The sequence below is a fragment of the Scyliorhinus torazame genome, chromosome 10 (assembly GCF_047496885.1).
Source record: "Scyliorhinus torazame isolate Kashiwa2021f chromosome 10, sScyTor2.1, whole genome shotgun sequence".
Lineage (NCBI taxonomy): Eukaryota > Metazoa > Chordata > Chondrichthyes > Carcharhiniformes > Scyliorhinidae > Scyliorhinus > Scyliorhinus torazame.
In genome coordinates, this window is record NC_092716.1 from 61,225,959 (window position 1) to 61,246,842 (window position 20,884).

At 45.6% G+C, this 20,884-nt stretch overlaps 1 protein-coding gene across 6 annotated transcripts in view; it reads right to left on the bottom strand.

Moving 5' to 3' along the window:
- The window catches only part of neto2a (neuropilin (NRP) and tolloid (TLL)-like 2a), a 66,943-nt gene that overhangs the window by 12,957 nt on the left and 33,102 nt on the right, over positions 1 to 20,884 (bottom strand). For all 6 annotated transcript variants that reach the window (XM_072518191.1, XM_072518189.1, XM_072518188.1 and 3 more), the window contains 2 exons: positions 15,343 to 15,571; positions 13,248 to 13,361 (listed from right to left, as the gene is read on the bottom strand). In XM_072518191.1, coding sequence (XP_072374292.1) covers positions 13,248 to 13,361; positions 15,343 to 15,571 — 343 coding nt within the window. The remainder of the gene's footprint in view (positions 1 to 13,247; positions 13,362 to 15,342; positions 15,572 to 20,884) is intronic.

The window sequence follows — 20,884 nt, forward strand, 5'->3', positions numbered from 1 at the left end:
CCAGTTGCCAGCACTTGTCCCATAGCCTTGAATGTTATGAATGTTTTCATAGAATTCTTTAGAGTGCAGAAGTAGGCCATTCGGCCCATCAGATCTGCACCAACCTCTGAAAGAGGATCCTACCTATTTTTAGGTGTTAGAAATAAGGTATGAAATAAAGGTTGATATTGTATTTCTATTTCTGCAGTTGCGTGTTAGGAGACGTGGGTTTCAGTTTCACTTTAAAAGATACCTGCATTTTAATGAGGTTTTACAACGTTTAAAGTAGGAAAACAATGTCGTTGCTTAGCAACAAGGGCCCCAAAAATAGCTTTAGTTCATTTGAAAGAAGGTGACCCAGTTGGAAACAGCAACTCAGAAACTGCTGCAACAGGCAGGACATGAAGGGAGAATGCAGAGAGCAGGTGGCAAACTAAAGAACAGAAATGCCAAAGACTTGGGTGAGGGACAGAAGGAATTTCCGAGAAGACCTTGGGCTGGATTCTCGGCCCCGCCACTTTTTTGCCCCGACCCGCCGGCGGGATTCTCCGTTACGCCGGCTGGTCAATGGGGTTTCCCATTGTGGGGCAGCTGCACGCCGCCGGGAAACCCCCGGGCACCGGCAAAACGGAGAATCCCGCCGGCGGAGAATCCCGCCCCTTATAGTCAAAGGGAAAGAATGTGAATCTGGAAAAAAGTCCTATGAAATGAGGTTAAGAATGTGGATCAGAGGCTCCAGGTTTAAAGACCAGGCTGCAAGGTGCAGATCTGGAATAATGTGGGCTTGCGAGAAGCCAGTGATCCAAGGTCACCCAAAGGTTGGTGACTCCTTACTACAAGTCTGTGAAGCAGTGGTGCTGCATTGGCACGGTTGTGTATCTGAGAGATTGCATGGATGCTTAAATGCAGTGGCGCTCCAGGGAAGAAGAACAGTGAAAGGAGAGATTGAAACCCTGGAGCTGGATCCTTAATGAAGATATCAAAGATAAAGCACTGTTTGGGAGCCGATCCAAGGTGTATTCTTTGAAAGGAGAGATCAGAAACTCTTGCATGAAAGGCAGAGTTCCAATGAGATGAGTTGGCTTACAGTGTGACAAGCATCTGGGAGGAATTAATGAGAAATCTGTAGAAGTTCTTTTGAGTGGCATCTGCCTCTTGGTTTCAGATTGGTAGAGATGTCTGACCACAGTTGCCTATTGGTTTAGATGGATTGTGTAAACACTGTGAATATTAGAGTATAAGATAAATGTTTTAACTTGTACAATCTTTACGGATCTGTATGTATCTGTAAAGGAATAGTTGAGGTGAAAAGGTATTGTATTATGGATCATTTTTTCTTGTTTCATTTTTTGTTAAAAGTTCATCCGCAATCTCGGCGACTCTGTTTAGTAGCCACGCTCCACCTTTCTTTAAAAAAAACATTTCGAGTACCCAATTCTTTCCCCCCCCCAATTACATAGCAATTTAGCATGACCACTCCACATCTTTGGATTGTGGGGGTCAGACCCACGCAGACACGGGGAGAATGTGCAAACTCCACATGGACAGTGACCGGGGGCCAGGAACAAACCTGTGTCCTCAGCGCTGTGAGGCAGCAGAGCTAACCACTGTGTATCCGTGCCGGCCATCTCTCTAAACAAAAAATACAAGTTAGAATCTATCAAGCTGGGTTCCATCCTGGGGTTTGACTTGCCCAGTAGTAACATCAATTTCCTTTGTAGTACAAGTTATAATGATAGACTTAGATAAGGAGACTCGAGTGGCACATATTTTGTTGGCATTGACAATTTGGGTCAGATGAATTGTTTCTGTTCCCTATTCAATATGTAATGTCAGCATTGAAAAATAGCCTAGAGAAATAATAGAGGGTAAAGGGAACATATGAACTTGGGAACGGATGCAGATGCAACTACTCGAGTGGAGAAGGGGGAAGAATGATGGGTTAAAATAAGTTTTATTTCTTACTCTTTCTCTCTCTCTTCTCATTTCCCCTTGTCCCTGAAGACAGGCTCACCAACATTGTTCTGATACCTAACCAACATGCAAGAAGGTGAAAAGGGGACTGGGATCTACGATGCCAGGTCTCAGTTCCCTTTACACTGCCCTGGAATTTTATACCCCAGCAGGTTGAGTGAAGTGTTTGCAGGTGCAAGCAAAGAACAACTGGGACCTGTGGTGGCTTGAGACAAATTCTGGAGGCTTCCAGTAGCAACAAAGGGGTTTAGTAATGGGAGGCAAAGGCTGGTGTATTTACAGACACAGAACGCAATGGGTTTTATCTCTTTGGTACCGGGTTCCACGCTGCCTGGGCCCCTGCTCCCAGGACCCCGCGCTAACTCACTATTGGCCGATGTTTGAGCACTCCTGTACGATTGGCCCTGAGCCAGTCACGTGGCTCGCCAGACCCACGCATGGCGTAATCTTCAAAAATTGGCTCCACCAGTTAACTTATAAGACATGGGGCAGCACGGTGGCCCACTGGTTAGCAGAGTTGCCTCACGGCGCTGAGGTCCCAGGTTCGATCCCGGCTCTGGGTCACTGTCCGTGTGGAGTTTGCACATTCTCCCAGTGTCTGCGTGGGTTTCGCCCCCCACAACCCAAAAATGTGCAGAATAGGTGGATTGGCCACGCTAAATTGCCCCTTAATTGGAAAAAATAATTGGGTAATCTAAATTAAAAAAAAAAACTTATAAGACACAATGATTTATTACAACTATTTACAGAGTGCTTAAAATGACCTTTACAGACTCAGCTCTAGAGTCCAACTGCTGGGACAAGTCCCAACATGTCTCAATGAATTCCCAACTCCCATCCCAGATTGGCCTAAGGGTCACATGACCCACTCCCTCAGAGAATGTCCCTTAAAGTAGGCAGCACCTCCTTTAAGTTACTTATTACACAATTGCCAAAACATTAATGACAATCAAAATTTTTACACTGGTCCATTAATAACGCAATCTGTCCGGTGACCTCTTCTTTCTCGTAGAGTGACGTAGCTCCAGTGACTGTAGTTCTTCTATTGAACTAGTTACTGTGGGCTACTAGTGCTGGGCAGGCTCTACTTCTATTTTCACTTATGTCTCAAATGTCCTTTTGTTTCCCGTACCTGCAGCATTCAGCTTCTTTCAATCTGTATACGTTTGGGGGGTGGTTTCCTCCACACTTTGCGCACTCTGAGTTCATCCTAGGCTGTGAGTTTAATCTTTTATACCTTCTGGCTTTTCCAGTTCTTATCTTCATTTCCTTATTTGGACCAGCGCCTTCGCGCCTGACGCCACTGCTGCTTGCGGTTTCCCACTCTAACTGGTGGACGGCACTGCTCAGAGTGCTTTGTAACTCCTAAGTGCTCTTCTTCACGCTCTCCTTAGCGAAAGCAATCTCAGCGCCTTTTTAAAATGTACTTCCAATTGTACCAAAAGTTTATTTTGTATGGCTATATTGTTAACGCCACATACTGAACAATCTCTTAGCTTTGCGTTTAATGTACTCCCAAAAATCGTAATACTCTGCAATCTTCTTCAGCGTTGCCATGAAGACTGCAATGGTCTCCCTGGGGCTCTCCTGGTCAAATTAAACTTGTAACATTGTAGAATTACTGGGGTCTTAGGTGGTGGTTCCCTTGTAACTCTATGGTCTCGGTGAATGTTTTGGTATCAGGGGCATCCTGGGACATTAAGCTTTGAATCAGATGCATGTCTGTGCCCCACACGTGGTTAACAAAGTTATTTTCTGCTTCTCCTCCCCCTCTATTTCATTTGCACGGTAAAATAATTTTAAGCATATGGCACCCAATCTTTTGCAACAGGATTGAATGAAAATGTTTCCGAAAAGAGGCATTTTGACTGTTCTCTTTCTTGCAGGCTGGACTTGTCTGCACTTGTTCTGCAATTCTTGCAATCAGACCTTTTCCTTGAATTCTTGCAATCTGAGTTGCTCGTCTTTATTGCGTTGCCAGTGTAACGACGTCAAGAATCAGCTACACCAGTTAATTTATAAAACACGATTTATGACAACGTAAACAACTATTTACAGTGTGCTATAAAACAGTCTTTCCATACTCAACTCTCAGGTCCAACGGCCAGGACAAGTCCAAACATGCCACAGTGAATTCCCAACACGGTTCTTGATTGAACGAGCAGATCACATGACCCCCTCCCTCAGAAAACGTTCTGATTTTAAAAATGGGTTAAAGGGATATGGGGAACAAGTAAGGAGGTGCATTTGAGACTAGGAAGAGATCAGCCATGCTCTGATTGAAATGTGGAGCAGGCTCGAAGGGGCTTAACTGCCCACTTCTGCTCCTAAATCCTCTGTTCCTATGTCCTTTAAAGGGGCTAGCAATAGGACATGTGAATTAACAATGAGCTATGGTCTGACACAGTAAGAAGTCTTACAACACCAGGTTAAAGTCCAACAGGTTTGTTTTGAATCACTAGCTTTCGGAGCGCAGCTCCTTCCTCAGGTCCACATCATGGTCTGACACGCCATGCTACATGATAAAATGCAACCAAAATAGATTCCAAGGATTTTTCAGCAACCCACCCAGACATATGTCACATTGTGAGCCAACCAATCTCACAGAAACATCGTCTTTCTCTTGAGGGCTTTAAACTCCACATCTGAAGAACATATCTTGGAATTCTCTTTGAAGATCGCCCCCACCTGGATATCTTCCAACAATGACTCACCTCACCTTCTGAGGTTCTTTTCCCCTGGATCTCACAGTATGCTCAAGCTTCATTTTTCTCACACACAATTAGAAGATCTTCGGCTGTGCCAAACAGAACACCACTGCTCCAGAGGGGAACCTTTGCCCTGACAGCTCACAGCATGGAGTCACCAATTTGTGGTTTCTTTCTTGCATCTTAAGGGCTCCTCTCGTGCCCACTTAATTCAAAGGCTGCTCCTTGCAACTCCTTTGTGAATTCAGAGCCTATTACGCCGCCATTTCCTTTAATGTCACCAAAGGGACCTAGTTCTCTGTCCTCTGGTTATTAACCCTCGCCTGGGACTCCTTTTGGGACCTCTCCATGTCCCTGTCTCTGGTTGTGGCCTTCTCCCTGCCCTCCGGGACACCAACAGGATGATGGCAATCTGTCTCAGGTCAAGTTGTCTTCTTTTGCATGCCATGATCTCTTTTTTTCCCTTCTGCGCAAGCCGGCAGGACCGGTCCCCGGTCTGAAGAACATTATAAATCACAAACTCCGCATGCGCAGTCATTTCCTGGTCAGCGCATGTGCAGGAGGATCAAGGTTGTTCTTGACCTCCAAGGGCATTCCAGACCCATGAACTGACAAAGGTAAGTATAGGTTCTTTAACAAATGGAAATGAGGTGAGTTAGGTCTTTTCCTCAGATATGAGACCCGTCTGCACCTTTGCAGAAGCCAGTTAAGGATCCTTTGACCCCAAAATAAAAACAACAAGTATAGAAAAATTTCATAAAGGCTATGCGCGTGATTCATTGGACTGAGGTTAAAGCCCAGTGAACGGTATGTTCAGCGGGATGTTTCTCAGTCGCTGCAGCGCCGAGAAACATCCCGCTATCCAACAAAACATTGCCGTTTTTTGGCCTTGGGAAATTTCTCCCTGCCATGGCCGCAATTAGAAGGATTTCCTACTGGCGAGCTAAAGGCTCCTAGCAGTTCTGGGCGCCGTTTTGTCTGGCAGCCTCGATCACTTCCCCCTCCCCTTTTGACGCCCAACTCCCAACCTTGGGGAGGCCCCCATGAGGCCCCCTCCCCTACTCCCATCTACCTGGCAAGGACCTCTTTGGGCCTGACCCTGGCAATGCCAACCTGGCACCTGGGCACCACGGCACTGCCAGTGTGTCTAGGTGGCACAGCCTGGGTGTCAGGCTGGTAGTGCCAAGGTGTCATGGGAGTGTCACCCTGCCCTGCCCTCAACCACCCGGTGTCTCCAAAGGCCTCAGAGACCCTCCCAGGTGCTGTTACGACTGGTTTGTCTATGAGGTCTCCTCAGCATGGTCGTAATCTGGTCATAGCTCATTTACATATTTAGATCTGGATCTCGCCAGTGAGGACGAGATCCAGATTGCGCTGGGTGTCGTGAATCGAGTGACTTGCGATCGGCCCGGTGCCCAGAATGGAGCCCGATTTTCAGGCCATTAATTCGAAGAAGATATTTTACATATAATCAATCACAAGACACAACAAAACCCCAAAATCCAGTACGGTACAAAGTAATTATTCCACAGAGTAATATACAGAGAAGCCCACTAAATATTCATGCAATTGATTCAGATTGCAATCATTGTGGACGGCGTCTCCCCTCACATAAACAATGACAATAAAAAGATACCAAGAGAGCAGGGATGTGAAGAACAGGCTACCAAGATAAAGCCAGGAGCACATGACCCTAAGATGTACGCCTCTCTACATTAGACAAAGCTACACATGCAAAACTTAACCCAGCCTCCCAAAGCCTCCAGGTAATGAAACGATACCTCAAGCAAAAACATAACAATAATAATAATCTTTATTGTCACAAGTAGGCTTACATTAACACTGCAATGAGGTTACTGTGAAAAGCCCCCAGTGGCCACATTTCGGCACCTGTTTGGTAACACAGAGGGAGAATTCAGAATGTCCAAATTATCTAACAGCACGTCTTTCAGAACTTGTGGGAGGAAACCGGAGCACCCGGAGGAAACCCACACAGACACGAGGAGAACGTGCAGACGCCACACAGATAGTGACCCAAGCCAGGAATCGAACCTGGGACCCTGGAGCTACAAAGCAACAGTGCTAACCACTGTGCGACCGTGCTACCGCCTTCAGTTGAAGGCATGACTTGGTGGTGTACATCCTCGTACAGGAGCAAGTAGACCAAAGGTACTTACTCCATGCCAAGACCTGATACACACAGACCTCTCTCATCAGCAGACAAATCAGAGACACCACGCAGGCCCCTGCCGACGCTGGGAGACTTAAACCATCCTCCAGTGAGGATACTCCACCGATAAGGAGAAGAAGAGTTGTCAAGATACTCATCAATGGGGTAGTTCGAGAAGGGGTGTGACTCTCTCTACCCTCCGCATCCACCCCCGACATGATAAGGGAAACCTCTAAAACTAAACAGAACAAATCGGAGCTTTTATCAGCGCTCTCCCACCCAGCTAAAGAAAGGAACTCCCAGAAATGAGAGTCCAGGATGAGCCACTAAATGTCAAATATGGTCAAGCAACGTACAGCTTCACAAAAACAATGCCAGGGACAGAACAGCATAACCTCATAAGAAACAGGACACTTCCTCCCCAGGGGAGCCCAAGCCTCAAGACGGAGCACAGTCTGGAAATCTCTATACAAGATCACTGTACTCCTCCAGCCAGCCTAACCTCTAATTGAAGAAAGACACTAGCAATGCTGAACCAAATCATTCAGACTCACTCAGGCCCTGCAGTCAACAGGATACTACCTCCCCATGGAACCATATCTCGAGAAAGAGAGCAGACCAGAAGACCCCAAAAGAGGACATCCCGGGGGAGAGTGACCTACTCCGTCACCCAATATACCCTCCACCTGACCCGGATAAACACAGTTACTCCTGCCTAACCTACTCAATCAAGTGACCACTGCCGCTACCTGTGCAGCCAAGTAAATGTAGAAGACCAGCCCAAGAAAGGCTAGAGATCCGAGGATTAACTGACCACACCAAGGCGTGCACCAATACATATTTCTCTCTACTCCAGCAAACCAGAGACACCAAACACAGAAGAGGAACCCAGTCTTCTCTAGGACACATAATCTGTCTGTACCTTCATAGGAGACCAGCAAGAATTTCATAATCCCAGAAGAGCAAAAGTACAAAAGAAAAATGACACCAATAGTTCTAATGGGTGATTTTCCTCACTCACCCACAATGAGGTCATATCAACCACCTCCACACCAAACCATCTACTCTGGCATTACTCTGTAAACAAAGTGAAGGGTACCTAAAGAAAAGTACCCCCTCATTGTAGAAGCAAGGATTACAGCACATATATAAAAACAAAACTAGGTAAATACTGCACAACCCTATCTTACCAACTAAGCATGATTTTCACCACAGAAGGACAACAGGCAACAAACGGGGAGGCAGTGGCGTAGTGGTATTGCCGCTGGGCTAGTAATCCAGAGACCCAGGGTAATACTCTGGGGATTTGGGTTCAAATCCCACCAGGGCAGATGGAGAATTTGCATTCAATAAAAACATCTGGAATTAAAAGTCTAATGATAACCACAAAACAATTGTCAATTGTTATAAAAACCCATCTGGTTCACGAAGTCCTTTAGGGAAGGAAATCTGCTATCCTTACCTGGTCTGGCCTACATGTGACTCCAGACCCATAGCAATGTGGTTAACTCTTAAATGCCGTCGGGGATGGGCAATAAATGCTGGCCCAACCAGTGATACCACATCCACAAGAAAATAAAGAAAAACCCCACCTCTGTGCTCATACATTCTCCACCTTTGTCTGGAAAAAAGGCAATAACACAAAATCAACGATATAGCCACAAGGGAAGCAATTTCAGGGTTATAGATGGATAATGATACCATCCATGGAGCTAGGAAAGGCAAAAGCCATGATAGAATCGTCGAGCAACATCTAGGATCCATCCAGAGTTTCACCAAAGCCCTTGCACCTCCCCAATATCGTTATCCCGAAGCCCGGTGGTGACAAACCGAGGTGCTGGCGGGTGCCGAAGACCCATCGTGTCCGGCCTCCTCCAATCCTTCTTGATGAAAATAAAGGACAAGACAATGTAAGACCAGTGATTGGAACCCTCGACCCACCCCAGGCCGGATGCAATGTGCCCCATCAAACTCAAAATGCCCAACATTCAAATCGAGATAGTGAAAGAATAGCAGCCGGTTCTCAAATTTGGCCTTGAATACATTCCCAGCTCCACTCTGAAGACCAGGCGCACGGATACTCTCTGTCCGACCCCATCTCCCAGAATCAAACAAGATGTTCGACATAATATGCAGTAGGATTTCCAAGGACTGATGGTGAGCCCCCACCCAGGAGAGTTCCCTATCGACTGACAGACCGGTCTTCCTGCTTCATCCATTGTCTTTAGGATATTCCCCAGTTCAAAAATGTGAGCACCAATAATCTGTGCCAGGGAGCCGAGACCGTCGTCCACAATTTCACTCACAATGGCAACCATACCTTGACGCCAGCAGCTTTTCTGAAGCATAGGCCCGCTCACCAGGGAAACCGCCACTGTGAACAGGGCCCCACCCCGGCTACCTCCAATCGCCTCAATCAAACAAGGATTTTCTTGACTTAACTTGGCCCCCCATTGCCAAAGTTTAGCCAAGATCTTCCAGCAACATAGCACTGGACATACACACCAACAACAAATAATGCGTTGTGCTTCAGGTTAAAAAAAAAAAGATTAATAGATGAATAGCGCCAGAGCCCGAAAAAACAAAGCTGCACCGACACTCACATCACGTGTCCCCTCTTCTTTTTAAAAAATATTCCATTCATGTATTGCCTCAATGCAAAACACCCCATCCCTTCTGTCACCAGGCCATCTGTCGTTTTCTTAAAGTTGTTACTTTTTGCAGTTTCTTCTCCTCTAACACATTCTCCCTCCTTTCAGTTCCGGCCAACAGCCTATCACTTGAAATGTTAACTCTGTTTCTCTCCTAATAGATGCTGGGAGAACTGTTGAGTTTTTCCAGCATTGTCTGTTCTTGTTTCAGATTCCAGCATCTGCTGTATTTTGCTTATGTTGGTGCAGAGCTTTGCTCCTAGCTCCCATATTAAGCTGTCAATGAGGTTCAAAAAGATAAGTAAAAAAGTGCGTTTAGCTTCCCCAGATATTTTTGACCTGAAGACCTCTTGGCTGCAGTTTTTGGAGAACAGTTTGAAGATCTGGATGCCAGTGGCCATTGCTGCTGCTGTAAGACTAACAGGTATGTAGAAATGTCTGCATTTCTGGGCCAATTCTAGGTGCAAGATCCTGCTAGATGGCAGATCTGCAATAGATGCACGATAATGGCCTGAATACAAAAAGGTTCAGGTAAGTGCAATTGAGCTTACTTTGGACATATTCCATCTTCTCGGTGCCTAGGTGGACAGAAGGCAAGGAAATCAACACTTTCCTCTTCATGAAAAGTCCAGCATGCGAAACAGAAATAAATGAAATATTTCCAACATTAGACATAATTGCCAAATGTTTATACGGCTGAGCAACCTTCAGTGCATCAACAAGATTCCCTTGAACCATGTCTTTAAAACAAAATAAATGGTTCACTTCAACAATTTTCGGCAGCGCGTTTAATCTTTCCGTGAAATTAAATGATTGAATTGAAAATTTGTATGAGACAAAACAGTAAAAATTCCACGTGTATGTTTGCCTTTAGGGCAGACTGTACAAACCACTCCTGTCAACATTCAAAACAAAAAGCTGCTGGAACGGACGGTTCACCTGCTGGTTTGCACCAAGCAATGTGTGAAGATATGAATATGTTAAGACATGGTTTCGGGCTCAGGAGGACCGCCTTCGCCATTTGAAATGAAAATGATCAAGCACTGGATCCAGTCTTTGACAGCAATTTACGTTTAACTCTTGTGCCTCTCACTGTCCATAAGTTAATTTCAACAGCTTTATTTCAAAGAGATTTCAGTCAGTTGTTTGCAGCGAATTATAAGATTGCCAAGCGAACCGCCAGTATAAAAATGACAGGCTTATTCTTCCCCAATGCGCAGTACTGTATTTAACATTAGTTATGTTAATAAAAAGTTGAATATAGTCTGTTTATGCCTGTGGTAGTTGCTGTGTTTGGAACTACCTTTCAGCATTTAGAAGCTTTCGGTATATATATTCTATTATCATGGTAGGGGTATTGTTTATTTACTGCCTTAGTGCCAATTGGGCCATGCTGTCCGATGCTTTTTAAATAATCTTGTTGGGCATCAGAATATTGGCAAGCAAGACCGGGACTCTAACCCAGGCTTTTTCAAAATGGGGGTCGCGACCCGCGGGTGGGTCGCGTGCAGGTATAAAAAGGGTCGTGGTGCATCCTGAAATTAACATAGGTATCCCAACTACTGGGTAAGATGAGCAGGATCGCAAACAGAAACATTTCCATGAAAATGGCTTATGTTAGGTGAGATACAGGAGAATGTATGGCCCAGGAGTGAGAAGCAGAGTGGACTGGCAGGTTGACAGACACCACAAACAGATGTAATTTGGAACTATCACAAGGACAATACTGAAGCCGAGTAACGGGACAGTGGGTCGTCACCAATCAATCCGACTCTTCACTGAACTGAAATCTTTCAATCAACTAAAGTTAAATTGAGTAGCTTTTCAGGTTCACCCACCAAGAGACTCAGTTCTCATTTCTATAGAGAAGCTGACACAGACCCCCACCCTGCAAACCCTCCGCTTATACTCTCTCTGTCTCTCGGTCCTGTCATCGGTAGGAGCTTTTGGGAAGCCCAGCACCAGGTCGGAAAGTTTACGCATGAATTCTAAATGTGGGAGGGACAACAGGGTTTGGAGAAATCTGTCTTTTTTCTCTCTGGGTCTGGGTGTCGATCCTCACCCGCAGTGAAACTCATTGCATTTACCAGATTAAACCTGGCACAGAACAATCACACTTGGACTCTTTTACAACAGCTACCAAAGGAAAATCCTCAGCATTTTATTGAAACTCGCTGTCTTTGTCTGCATCCCCTCCACCCCGCAAAATTATCTTGCATTGCAAGTGAAAAAAATATTGATATCAATCCCAAAAACAGCATTTCCAAGTTTAAACCTGGGTCCCTTTGTCTTATTCTCAGTTTAATTTACAGTAATGTTCTGGATTCCTGTTCCCCAGCCATTTATTAGCATACTGCATCTTCTCCTGCAAGATTATTTTTAAGATTAAGGGCTATTAAGCCTAAATTTCTCTAGTGTCTCCTCTGTGTTAGTCATGGCTCAATGGGCAACGCTCTTGTCTCTACATCAGACGGGTGCGTGTTCACCTTCACATCTAGGCTAAATGCTCTCCTGCTAGAAATGCCATTTTCCAGTCACCATGTTTCTTGGAGGCTCTGCCTCTCATGTGGATGTAAATGATTCCATGGGACCAAATAGAATAAGAGCAGGGAGTTATCCCTGATGTCCTCACTAACATTTATCCCTCAATCAACATTACAATAACACATTATCTGGGGCGGGACTCTATGGCTGTGTTTACCCGGCGACGGGAGAATCCCGTCCGAGGTCAATTAATTTTTCCATTGTCAGCTTCTCACCCATGGCATTCTTGCGTTGGGCAGGGCAGAAGAATCCAATCCCTGGCTTTTTCACATTGCTGTTGTTGGGATTTGCTGTGCATAAATTGGTATCACAGCAGTGACTGTACTGCACTGGTTACAAACTACTTTATACTCATTTAGTTGTGAAGGTGCAAGAAAAAATGTAAATCTTGTTTTTTTGCAATAATTCAAACATTGACGTCAACATCGTGGCTCTCCACTGCCCTCTGCACTTTGAATATATCTCTACTTTCATAGAGTCATGTAGTTTTGCAACACAGAAAGAGGCCCTTCGGCCCATCATGTCTGTGCCAGCCATCAAGTGTGTCCCGAAAGTCAGCCAGTTGGCCAGCCAATTGCAGGCCACCTCCTCCGCCATGCACAACGCCCAATGGTTTGAGTCTCTTTGGCTCCTCTTCAGAGTCCTTGAACCTCATGTTTGTCATTTATAGCTCTGACAAAGAGAGGAACTGTCTCAATAGCGGGACAGGCTTCCAGGAACCCAATGGTTATGGTTGACCAAAGATTATCAAGTATAGGGGAAAGTTGAATATTTCCACTAATATCCCAGATTTAAAAATAAGTTTATCTGGTAGTTACGCCACTAGTAACCAACATGGGCTGGAGGTGGGGTCAAATAGCAAGAGATATACAGCAATGGAATATTGTCCAACACCAGTCTCAATAAACCAAAGAATATATCCATCTTCAATGTTGTGACATGTGTTAATTTCATAACTGTGAACTGAGCCTCTCATATTTTATTAGAGAATGAAATGAGCTGTTTTGTATTAAATAAGATTTCCATACACTAGTTGTGGGAATGTCAAAACTCATTAAGATCTGTTAGTCTCTGTAAACCAAGACTTAATGCGAACTTTGACTGAGATAAATGTATTGATTGAACAGCTATCTGAGAGAAACGGCCTTTGTCAAGTCTGACGAAGTAAAGGACATTTTATTTCTCACAAGTGCTTTTACAGATCTGGGCAAACATTGTTACCTTTACAATGATTTTCATCCCATGGGTACACACAGTTCTGGACTCCATTACAGACCAAAGAATTGTTGATGCACATGTCGCTGTGACAAAAGAATGTGTTCTCCTGGCAGGGAGCTGCGAGACAAAGGTTAGTGTCACCATAAATTACAGCACATGTATTTCAAAAGCTTATACAAGATGTGATGTAGTGCTGTGTAAGGCCATTCAACCATGAGCAACAAAACACAGTAAATGAGCACTTTGTAAAGGTCATGTCTTTGTTAGTTCAGATTTGTCAGTTAGATAAATTGGTCATGGCTCCATTATTCACAATAAAAGCATCAAGTGAATCTCCCACACAAAATTAATGAATTCATCTAATCTTGTTGGATTTATTGATTGTTAACTGGCATGAATTCATAACATGATGCAACCATCGGCTTCAGAAACTAAGCGTAGACCAGATATATTGCTGGTTAATAGCATTCTGGAGTAAAGAATGGATCTGAAAGTGACAAAAGAAAAATGGACTATGATGATATACTCCTTGCACTTGTGTGAAAGCTCACATTTTGGCCGCGCTTCTCCCGAAAAAAGCCCCAAAATGTTGCTGCCAGTGGGAAAACTGGAGTGTTTCCAGCTGGCACTGGCAGTACTGCTGAAGTGGGATTCAATCCCACTTGGAAACATTTTAGGAGAGGGGTGGGTTTTGCACTAGTGTTGAGAGGAACAGGGCATCTCGCTCCCGCCCCTCAGAGATCTGGGTGTCCCAAACTCAGAATAATATTGATGTCCTGCCCCCAAATCGCCTGCAAGACCCCCCTCCAAAGTGAGTTATCACCTTCAGCTGACAGATCTTTGATACTGACATGCTGGGAGAGACATTAAAGTGTTTCAACACATCAGGGGGAAGACTTTTAACTACTACTTGACATGCTGAAAGACAGTTTAATGATTATCAAAGCTACAGAGTAAATACCTGCCACATGACCTCCCCATTCTAGGAAAGACCTCTGACCTGAACCCCTCCAGCCTAGCCTGAGCCCCTCCTCGAAACCACCCCCGACCCTCACCCCCTCTGAAGGAGACCCTCGGCACCCTGGTGGTAAGTGTACAGAGGGTACTCACCCTCTTGTACACCCCCCCCCCCAATTCACGGCGCCAAGACCCTGCTTGTCGGGACGTCACTAATTCACGCCCGGTGGACCCCTGGTTGGGGGGACCGGAGCATTCCAGGATGCCGGTCCTCGCCCGCTCTGGCAGGAGCCTGACTGGGGCTGATGGAGTGGGCCGGCAGACTCACAACAGGTTTGGCACCCGCAGAGAAGCCTGTTTTGGCCCTCACGCCTGATTCAACAGGCCATCGCGATTCCGGCCTGAGGCTAGCGGCCCTGGAGAATCACACCATTGTAAGTTATGATCTAATTTTTCACGGGTATTCTTCAGGAATGTTTGCGGATCAACTACTTGGATTTGAAACTTTTAAATGACGAGTCGCAGGATGTGCCACACTAACACCATCTGGAGGTGTTGTTTATTCTGCAAGTGGTGAGGTTTTTTGTGTTTGTTGGATCTCTTTGTTTAAAAATGTTAAAATTATAAATGCCTTAATAAAATATTTTCTAAAAAAAAAATATTCTGCCAGTGGGGAATTGAAAGAGCTAAAAATGTGGTTACAAGTGACATTCCCATGGAAGGATAATCAATGAAGCATACAGGGCCAAAATGAATAATGTTTTTGCCAAATAAGAAACTTTTTAATAGTTCATTGGAAATTTTCAAAAGCAACATCTTACTACCTCCCCCCCCCCTCCCATCCCACCCCATTAATCCATCTGTTCGGACGGATGTTTTTACTCCGGAGAGGAAATGCAGCCACTCTGCTTCCAAACCTCTGCCAATCTACCCAGTGCTCTCACCTTATAAATACTGCACAGCACAATTTCCAAGCCTACATATTTGACTACGGATATTAAAATCCAGTGGCTGTGTCACAATATTGTTTCAATCTTTAACAAACCCTAACCTCTGAAACCATTGATTGCAAAATAAAGTAAGCGAGTAGCAAATTAAATGTCATTGGAAAATAAAATGCTTATAAACCATGGTTACTTACGATCCACAAATGAAGTAAATAGCATTCGGAATCTGCTGAGCCTGCTGCCCTCATCAGCCCACATCCGAACCACTCCAACTCCAGTTTGTAGCATTACATCGTTAGCCACTGTGCTGCAAAACTTTGCCTTTAGGTTTTCAATAGCACTGCTCCCATCATACACAGCAACAAAATTCCTCTTGCATTCATTAGAGTGATCCATTTGATAGTCGAGAAAGCGTAAATAAATCTATCAAAGAGAAATACATTGAGGTCCAGCGACAGCGTTGCACACATATATTTGCTTATTCTTTACAGCCCAGAAGGTTATTACTGCATGCCTTTACACTGAAAGAAAGTACTGGTTCACACAAACGTTAGCCAGGTGTAATGGCATCTGGGGGGGGTGTCCCCAGGCCATCTGAGGTCCCCGGGTGGTTGGGCTCTAGGCAGGGTGGCACTCTCACACTCTTGCTGCCAACCGGGCAACTTGGCACCCAGGTGCCAGGCAGTGCCAAGGTGCCATGTTGCCCGTGCCAGAGTTTGGCCCGGAGGTTCTCTACCCTTATGAGATGTGGTGAGGGGGGGCTCAAGGACCCCCTAGCAGGTAAGTTGGGCGCTGGTGGAGAATCCGGAGGTCACGGTGAGGAGTCCGATTGGTCGAGAGATCTGACAAGCTGAGCCCGTCAGTGCAGGAAATGAGTTAAGTGCGGCCAAGGTGGGGCGTTCCTCACCGAGACCAAAAAGAGCTTGGTTTGATAATGGGATCACTATATGTGCTCAAATTGGGATTCTGTTTTTTGGACCTTAAATTGCACCCTTAGGAATTTTTTTCTGCAGTGGGGAATTGAACTTTAAAAAAAATAAATTTAGAGTACCCAATTATTCTTTTCCAATTAAGGGGCAATTTAGGGTGGCCAATCCACCTAACCTGCACATCTTTGGATTGTGGGGGTGAAATCCACGCAGACATGGGGAGAATGTGCAAACTCCATACGGGCAGTGTCCCAGGGCCGCGATTTGAACCCGGGTCCTCAGCGCCACAGTCCCAGTGCTAACCACTTCGCCACATGCCGCCCTCGTGGGGAACTAAACTTGCTGGCTGGACTGGCTCCTCAGAGATCAGGGAGCCATTTTGCAAGGGTGCCCCGATCTCCAAGTGAGCTTAACGGTCACCCACATGCCCCACCCACAGACAATGCGATGCTCCGCAGACATGGGTATCATCCCACCCACCAGGGCTAGCGCACCCTGCTATGGGGTTGCATTCAGTCTCCCCCTTCAAGCTCCCTCTTTTTGAGCACCTGGCAGTGCAAACCTGCCATCCTGGCACTGTCTTGCCATTTCCCCGACCAGCCAGGGTGGCTCCAATGGCCTAAGAGATGGTATAGCTTCTTAATCATAAAAATTGTAAAATATATATCTGCATCTGTGAAACAAAATAATTGCGTGTTTTTACATATGTACATTAAACTGGAAAGTTCACAATTACTTTTGATATTGTATTTTAACAGAAAACAAGCATAAAGTAATAAAATTTAATTCAAATACACGCTGATGGTGCACAATGTCACACGTGCATAGATCATCAGAATGTTGCAGTAACACCACACAATGATGTCACCACACTACGAGGCAACACGCGGAATCTTATAAAAAAACGGCAAAGTGTCAGTCCCAGCGAGAAAAATGGAATGGCTCCATCAGCGGGATTTCTCACGGAATCCTGAGCCTCTTTGAAAAAACAAGTGTGTCCCCTTAGAGCCGGGAACTGGCTTTAAACATCCCGCAGGCCACATATAGAACCACGCTACAGTTGTACAGAACATTGGTAAGGCCGCATTTGGAATATTACGCACAAGTCTGGTTGCAACACCACCAGAAGGATGTGGAGGCTTTGGAGAGGATGCAGAGGAGGTTTACCAGAATGTTGCCTGGTCTGGAGGGTGTTAGCTATGTGGAAAGGCGGAATAGACTTGCACTGTTTTCATTAGAATGACAGAGGTTGTGAGAGACATGGAGAGAGTGGATGGGCAGGCACTCTTTCCCAGGGTGGAGGGGTCAGTCACCAGGGGGCATAGGTTGAAGGTCCGTGGGGCAAAGTTTAGAGGAGATGTGCGAGGCAGGTTTTTTTTTTTAAAACACAGAGGGTAATGAGTGCCTGGAATGCGTTGCCAGGGTTGGTTGTGGAAGCAGATACATTAACGGCGTTCAAAAGGCATCTCGACAAATACATGGATAGGATGTAGTAAGAAACCTTACAACACCAGGTTAAAGTCCAGCAGGTTTGTTTGGAAACACTAACTTTTGGAGCAAGCTCCTTCATCAGGTGATTCCAAACAAACCTGTTGGACTTTAACCTGGTATTCGAAGACTTCATACTGTGCCCACCCCAGTCCAACGCCGGCATCTCCACATTATGGAGAGAAACCATAGAAGTTATAGAATTTACAGTGCAGATGGAGGCCATTCAGCCCATCGTGTCTGCACCGGCCCTTGGAAAGGACAACCCAATTAAGCCCACACCGCCACCCTATCCCCATAACCAGTAACCCCACCTAACTTCTTTTTATTTTTGGACACTAAGGGCAATTTATCATGGCCAATCCACCAAACTTGCACATCTTTGGACTGTGGGTGAAACTGGAGCACCCGGAGGAAACCCATGCAGACACAGGGAGAATGTGCAGACTCCGTACAGACAGTGACCCAAGCCGGGAATCGAACCTGGGACCCTGGAGCTGTGAAGCAACTGAGCTAACCACTGTGCTACCGTGCCGACCATAGGATGGGTATAGAAGGATACAGCACTAGGAAATGCTGAGCGTTTTGGCAAAGGGTGGTATCATGATCGGTACAGGATTGGAAGGCGGAAGGGCCTGTTCTCGAGCTGTATTGTTCTTTGTTCCCAGCGGTCTCAGGGCTCTCCGCACCGACAGTCATCGCCAGCAGATCCCACCCCCTTTCCTGATAGTCATCACCAGTAGACTAACCCCCCAACACAGATAATAATCTTCGGCAGATCCCACTCCCACCCACCCGTCAGAGATCACTGGCACCCTCCTATCCCCACTAGCTCCCCTGATAGTCATGGCCGGCAGACTCCCACCCCCAAACATCCCCGTAAATAATCTTCGGCAGATCCCACCCCTGCAGACAGTAATCTCCAGCAGTTCCCCCCACCCCTCTTGATAATCATCGTCCGCAGATCCTCCCCTTAATGTCCACTCCCTCCCAGCCCACTGCACATAGACGCATGCCGCTGTGGGTCTCCCCATAATCCTGCCCTGGCACTTCCCTCGGTACAGGTGGGCACTGCCAGTGTGGCAACTGGCAGTGCCAACTTGTGCAGGGGCAGTCCCAGGGAAGTGCCGGGCATGTCCTTCCACCCCTCCAGGAGCTACATTTACCTCTGCAACCTAAGAGTGATTCCCTCGACTGCCTTATACCTGACCAAACTTGGTGTAAATGACGTTGGCAGGACGTCGCCAGCACCAGGTCTGTGAGGGGGCATTGCTGGCTCACGGGCACTGCTGCCTCATGGCACCGAGGACCGAGTTCAATCGCAGCCTGAGGTCACTGTCCATGTGGAGTTTGCATATTCTCCCGTGTCTGCGTGGGTCCCACCCTCACATATGCAGAATAGGTGGACACACTAAACTGGCCCTTAATTGAAAAAAAAAGATTGGGTACTTTAAATTTATATTTAAAAAATGATTCCGTGAGGGAGGAAGATATGGAATGGGTACTCGCTAATGATATGTTAATGTATTAAAATGAAATTCCCGTGCTCACGCTGCACATTTCGCACTACTGCACTGGGGGGGGGGGGGAAAGAGGAGATTCCAATCAATCCAGAGAGAATCGTGTTTTTCGATTCTCTCTGGATTTTGAGCCCTCCGCGGCTTTCTCACTGGTGGAGAAAGAGGACACAGAGTTACCCCCCCCAGCGAAAACAATGCCCTTGGTGATTGTTCTGTGTGTTTCAAGTCCCAAAGTAAATTGTAATAGCTATTTCCTTAAAATTATAATTTGCGATATTATATTGCAGTTGTTATGAATGTGAGCGTTTGTAAGGTGGTTAGGTTGTAAAATGTCTCCATTAATTCAAGGTAAAATGGGGTAGTTTGGAGAATGGGGTGGAACCTGATACAGGAACTGCCATGAAGACCAGGGCTCAGGTCAAATCCTATTGAACGTAAGGTGCAAACTTTCGCATCTAGACACAATTTACTGTTGTCCAGACACAAAAACTTTCAGAGGCAGTCGGACTGAGAGTTTTGGGGAAGAAGAGCCATAATAGATGCTGCTATACCAGGCAGAAGAAAAGGACTGCTTTTGGAATGTGCACCAAGCAGAAGGCTGAGGGCAGAGCCCATGTTGGATGAAACAAGGATTGTGAGGACTTAAAGATCACAGAATCACAAAAGGATGTCCCTTGCAATAGGAGTCTATTTAATAATGCTCAAAGGGTTGAGTGTGGCAGACTTTGTTTAAAAGGACACTGGAAGATTCATCCTGGTGAAGCTGGGAGAAGAGATCCTGTTTGAGCTGGGAGGAGTTTTTGACTCTAAACACATCTCTGCATGGAGTGCAACGTAATATATAAACAAGGTATGGGATTTTCGGTTGTACTAAGACGTTACTCGGAATATCATTTTGTGTAGTTTAGTGTATTAGTTGCCTGCTAAGTAATGTTTAGTTTATGTTGATTTTAGTGTGTTTGTTACAGCAAAAGTCTTAAAACATGGAATCTTGTTGTGTGATCCTTTGAGTCAGTCACTGAGAAATTCATATCTCTTAAAAAGTTATTAGTCTCTATGGGTAAGGTAACAACTATTAAAAATCAACCTGCTCATAGAATCAAAGAACTAACAGTGCAGAAGGAGGCCATTCGGCACATCGAGTCTGCATCGGCCCTTGGAAAGAGCACCCTACTGAAGCCCACACCTCCACCCTATCCCCATAACCCAGGAACCTGACCTAACCTTTTTTGGACACTAAGGACATTAAGCATGGTCAAACCACCTAACATGTACATCTTTGGACTGTGGGAGGAAACCGGAGCACCCGGAGGAAACCCACGCAATCACGGGGAGAAAGTACAAACTCCACACAGTCACCTGAGGCCGGAATTGAACCCTGGAGCTGTGAGGCAGCAGTGCTAGCCACTGTGCCACTGTGCCGTACAGAGACTTGTAAATATTCTTTTACTTTTGTCTATTTTTAACAAAGGTACTGGCCAGAGAAGGTTTATTGAAGTTTTTCTCTTGTGTGGGTTGTTGACACAGTTTGAAATTATTGCTAAGAAAGATCAATGAAAGTGAAATAAAAATGTCCTTGCTATTGATTTTCAATCCTTTGAGGTTTGAATTTATTGGGGGGCACAGCTAATGTGGAGAAATCAACAACAATTTCAGTGCAGTCGATACCTTGAGACCACAAACTAATATGAGGACCTATAAATGTTCTCCAGGAAGCCACTTATGGAACAATTTGCCTATCCTCTCTTCATTTCTAAGTGGCATGACTGAATCTGCCAAGTGCTTCGGTTTGAACATGA